This window comes from Arabidopsis lyrata, assembly GCF_000004255.2.
Source record: "Arabidopsis lyrata subsp. lyrata unplaced genomic scaffold ARALYscaffold_325, whole genome shotgun sequence".
NCBI lineage: Eukaryota > Viridiplantae > Streptophyta > Magnoliopsida > Brassicales > Brassicaceae > Arabidopsis > Arabidopsis lyrata.
The window spans coordinates 1-4985 of NW_003302324.1; the positions used below are offsets into that span (position 1 = coordinate 1).

A 4985-nucleotide genomic window follows, 5' to 3' on the forward strand; every position below is an offset into this window, starting at 1 on the left:
GCCAGAGTGGTACGATGTAGGCATTCCGAATTTTTGTCAGAGTGAGGCTCAATCTGTTTCAATTTTTGCTCAGTTTTTGTTAAACGAGCGATCAGATTTTAGCCAATTTGATTCCAAAGGAAGAGCTCATGAAAACGGGCAATTAACTGAATTGGTATGGTAATTGGCTAACTTTAATTATTTTTCTACTTTCATGCATGCTGGTATACGCAGTATTTGAATGCAAACTACGATATTTATTTGGGATGGATTTGCAGATGGATCATCATCATCATCATCATCCTGTCTGGGGTAAAATGGACAGCTATGCAGTGGGAAAGGAGAAGAGGAAGCAACTGCTTCTGATTCTTTGCCAACATGAATCTGATAGGCTTGATGTTTGGGCACAACCTATTAGTTCAAAGTAACAGATCCTCTTTATGGTGTTTCCATTTAATTAGGTTTTTTCTTTTACCTACACTGTTGATATTCACTCTTCTAACTTGCAATATACGTACAGGAACAGTCCTCCATATTCACGGCTAAAAATAAGCTCTGGGAAATGGACTGAACATGCTAAAACTGCCTTTTCAGTGGATCCAAGGATTGCTCTATCATTAGCTTCAAGATTTCCAGCAAATATTGCTGTGAAATCCCAAGTCACTCAGCTAGTTCAGGTACGGATTTACAGAGGTCATTTCATTCGGTACTTGAACTTTAATTTGTTTGCGGTTAGAGGTGGACGGACATCCACAAAACCAGTAAAGGATGATGTAAACCAAAACCAAATATCTTTTATGCTACTTTTATTTGACTAATTTATCAAAGTTACCTAAAACATTTGTTGACAATTAGATTGGTTTATGAAAATTTTTTTGTATTGTTTGACAGATGTTAGATTCAATTTCTCACCGGCCGGCATTACTTTTTTGTAGGCTCATATAGTAGATCTTCGTACAATTCCTGAGGCGTTGCCATATTTTGTCACACCTAAAAGCGTTGAAGAGAACTCAGTGCTGTTGCGACAGCTGCCTCATTGGGCTGCTTGTTCAATTACACAGGCTCTTGAGTTCCTCACTCCTACTTATAAGGGACATCCTCGTGTCATGGCATATGTCCTGCGAGTTTTAGAGTCCTACCCCCCTGAGCGAGTCACTTTCTTCATGCCACAGTTAGTGCAGTCTCTGCGCTATGATGAAGGGGTAAGTCGGTCGTTAAGTGAAAATCTCCATATCACTCTTTAATTATTATTTCCATATATTTTTCTTATCTGTGTTCGATCTATCAGCCACACCTTTTCCAGAAACCAAGTCTGGTCTTCTTCTTTAGGATATCAATTGTACAATTTTTCTAATTGATTTTTTAAAAGGTGCGAAAATTTTCATATCTCTAGGGGCTTGATGTTTTCATGTTGTGTGATATGGTACTTGACTAGTTCTTTCCTCTCACTGGTTATATGGCTTTGAAAAGGTTGACTCACTTTTATAACGTTTTTGCCAACAGAGGCTGGTTGAAGGGTATCTTCTTAGAGCTACCCAAAGAAGTGACATATTTGCTCATATCCTCACGTGGCATTTGCAGGTGAGTATAATTTCGTGGTGTTTGTAAAGACATCAATTTTCTTGAAACCGTTCAGTTTTTCTTAAAATTCTAAACTCTCTTAATATAATGCCAGGGTGAGTCTGTTCAGGAAACTGTGAAAGATGGTGCTTTCGATAAGGTTTGTCCACTATTACCCCTTCCTACTTATAGCATTGGTGTCAACTGTCAACTTTAGTGTGGAATCTTTACTGTATTACTGATTGTTTGCCTAAAATAGTAAATATATGTAATTGTTGAGATTTGAATCGTTCAGAACATGCAAAGTATCCCAATATATTCAAATTGGTTTCATGATGGTCTATAGTTCTGCTTTTGCATGGGCTTGTTCTTTAAAAAACTATTTTGGAGATAGCAGTGATAAGACAAAATATCTGCAGCTTTGTGTTGTTGGTTGTAACACTTTGTGCTCATCGGGTTGTCTATTATATTATAGAATACATCATTCCAAGCAATCTTGTCAGAGGTTCGACAGCATATCATTGATGGTTTTAGTCCAAAGGCCTTGGACATGTTCAAAAGAGAGTTTGACTTCTTTGAAAAGGTTACATCTATTTCTGGGGCATTGTTTCCTCTTCCAAAGGAAGAACGAAGAGCTGGTATCAGGAGGTAGTATTCTAGTATATAAATTTAACTTGGAGATTACGGTATCGGCATGTTGACATGCAAGATAAGCTATAATATATATATTATGTGGCAGGGAGTTGGAGAAAATCAAAATGCAAGGAGAAGACCTTTATTTGCCTACGGCTCCTAACAAGCTTGTTAAGGGTATCCAGATAGACAGTGGCATAACCCTTCAATCAGCTGCCAAAGTCCCTATCATGATAACCTTTAACGTTGTTGATCGTGATGGTAACCAGAATGATGCGAAACCACAGGCTTGTATTTTCAAGGTTAGCTTATGCATATATATATATATACATTTTCTAAGTTTTTGGGCCGATCTGAAAGCTGCTAGCCTGTGATGTTTACATGTTGGTTACCAATACAAGAAAAGAAATCAATACATATATATTTTTTGCTTCCTTTTCTGTAAGTAGATATAGACAAACATAAGTGAGCAAAGGTAGCCAGTGCTTTGCAGGCACTTAGTCTTATACATGTCCCAATCTTATATTGTCTTGTTACCTCTCCCATTTATTCTATCTTTTCTTCTGGACTTATTTTCTATGCCAGTGTTAGCTGAAGAATCATGTGTTCATGGTGAATACTTATCGCACTCACCTTCACAATGTTAGCTGAAGATTCTATGCTGCACCGTTTGGTGTTTAATGTGATCCAATTCTCTCTTGTATTCAGGTTGGAGATGATTGCCGTCAAGATGTTCTTGCCCTTCAAGTGATATCGCTTCTTAGAGACATATTTCAAGCGGTTGGTCTTAATCTTTATCTTTTTCCTTATGGAGTACTTCCAACTGGGGCAGGGAGGGGGATAATCGAGGTATGTTCTTAACTCATTCGCATTTCTCAATCCAAATGTGAATTGTGAGTTTTATTATTTGTCTTTTCTCCTTTTTACAACAGGTAGTGCCAAATACACGAAGCAGAAGTCAAATGGGTGAATCAACCGATGGTGGCTTGTATGAGATCTTTCAAGAGGAGTTTGGACCCGTTGGCTCACCCTCCTTTGAAACGGCAAGGGGTAACTTCCTCACCAGCAGTGCTGGTTACGCGGTGGCGAGTCTTTTACTCCAGTCCAAAGACAGACACAACGGCAATCTCCTCTACGACAAGTATGATAACCTCCACGCTTGAAACACCCTCTCTTCTGAATCTATGTGGGAAAATTCATTAAACAACAATTACATATTTTGCGAATGCAGCATGGGAAGGCTTGTTCACATTGATTTTGGTTTCATTTTTGAAACCTCCCCTGGTGGAAACATGCGTTTTGAGAGCGCACATTTCAAACTGAGCCACGAAATGACACAGTTGCTTGATCCATCAGGGAATATGAAGAGCGAATCTTGGCATCAGTTTGTGAGGTAAACTTTCTCAACACTTTATTTACTTTTGACCTTTTAAGTGAAACCATCTGGGATTCTTAAGACTGTTCTATGCTCTCTTTCTCTCTCTCGTAAAGCTTGTGCGTGAAGGGTTACTTGGCTGCTCGCCGGTACATGGAGGGGATCATCAGTACAGTGGAAATGATGGTGGAAAGTGGATTGCCTTGCTTCAGCAGAGGAGATCCAATTGAGAAACTTCGCAAGAGATTTCATCCCGAGATGAGTGAGCGTGAAGCCGCACACTTCATGATCCATGTCTGTACCGATGCCTACAACAAATGGACCACGTATGGGTACGACTTGATACAGTATCTGCAACAAGGCATCGAGAAATAAACGCCAGAGATGTTACATATAATGTTGTTGCTACTTGATCAAAAAAAGTGTATATCGTTGATCATTTTCCATGTCATATATAATTTGTCTTTTTTTTTTTTTTTTTTTGTTAAAGGGTATGCAATTTTATAAAAAGAAATTTTCACGAAAGCAATGAAAAAAAGATTTACTCTCACGATTTGGCAAAGTGAGATTCAGTTCTCAGGGTTTGACAATTAAAGCAGATTCTGACCAAAATACCCCTAACGACAGAAATTAAACAGCACAGTAGATTCGGTTCAGTTTCTTTAGCTTCGGTTCAGTTTCATTTGGTTTGCGATTTTGTTTTAAATTTATTTAAAAAAAACAAAGAAAACGAAGAAGAAGAACGAGAGATACAGAGAGAATCGAGAGAGAAGTCAAATTTCTTATCGAAATTCATTCATCCATCTTCGTCTTTCGAAATCTGCGTTGCAATTGTTATGCAAATTAATTTGAGACATCTCATTCAAGTCAAATATCCGGCGAAGAGCAAGTTAATGATTATCCGGCGAAGAACAACTCAGAAATTCTGGCGAGATAGCAACCGTTGTTGGGATGTCTGGGAATAAAGATAAATTCGACGGCTGCAAAATTAGGGTTGCAGAAGAGGATACTTAGGTTGAAGACGACAGGAAAATTACAGTTTTACCTTTCATCGAATTTCTTCTGTGTACGTATATATAATTTACGGTGTACGTACACGAACATATTTAGTGGAACATATATGATACAATATTAAAGTGGTTGTAATAATTATATATCTAACCACCCTGTTTTGACTCCAAAATTAAGCTATTTTGTTACTTTCGTCTATCTCAATAAAATTCATGCATATATAATAATTAAGTAAAAATATATGGTCAAATAATATTTGTTCCTCATATTTCTGAAAAGATTATGTACGTATACGTATAGTAATGTACGTACATCTTTGTTGGAGAGTTAAATTTGTTAAGATAAATTTATTGATACAATAATAAACTAATATTGGGGACATGTACCATGCCAATTTGCATTTGTGTATATCAAACATTCATCGTCA

The 4985-nt window shown here is 37.5% G+C and overlaps 1 protein-coding gene and 1 long non-coding RNA gene across 2 annotated transcripts; both read left to right on the forward strand.

Moving 5' to 3' along the window:
• Nucleotides 1-6: 6 nt before the first annotated feature.
• On the forward strand, nucleotides 7-384 carry LOC110225670. Its single transcript, XR_002329895.1, has 2 exons — nucleotides 7-154; nucleotides 258-384. It is a non-coding gene; the product is annotated as an uncharacterized LOC110225670 (long non-coding RNA).
• Nucleotides 385-419: 35 nt separating this feature from the next.
• On the forward strand, nucleotides 420-4020 carry LOC9298647 (phosphatidylinositol 4-kinase alpha 1). The gene is made up of 11 exons (XM_021015546.1): nucleotides 420-424; nucleotides 500-656; nucleotides 915-1181; nucleotides 1483-1560; nucleotides 1655-1699; nucleotides 2015-2187; nucleotides 2279-2474; nucleotides 2881-3021; nucleotides 3105-3313; nucleotides 3404-3565; nucleotides 3664-4020. The coding sequence occupies exons 1-11, from the start codon at nucleotides 420-422 to the stop codon at nucleotides 3920-3922; spliced, it is 1692 nt and encodes a 563-aa protein (XP_020871205.1). The 3' UTR covers nucleotides 3923-4020.
• Nucleotides 4021-4985: the final 965 nt, after the last annotated feature.

Excerpts from the sequence above, each read along its gene's own strand:
- LOC9298647 (XM_021015546.1), top strand. Across the intron at positions 657-914 it reads AAGTCACTCAGCTAGTTCAG|GCTCATATAGTAGATCTTCG; the intron begins GTACGGATTTAC and ends ACTTTTTTGTAG. Across the intron at positions 3,022-3,104 it reads CAGGGAGGGGGATAATCGAG|GTAGTGCCAAATACACGAAG; the intron begins GTATGTTCTTAA and ends TTTTTACAACAG.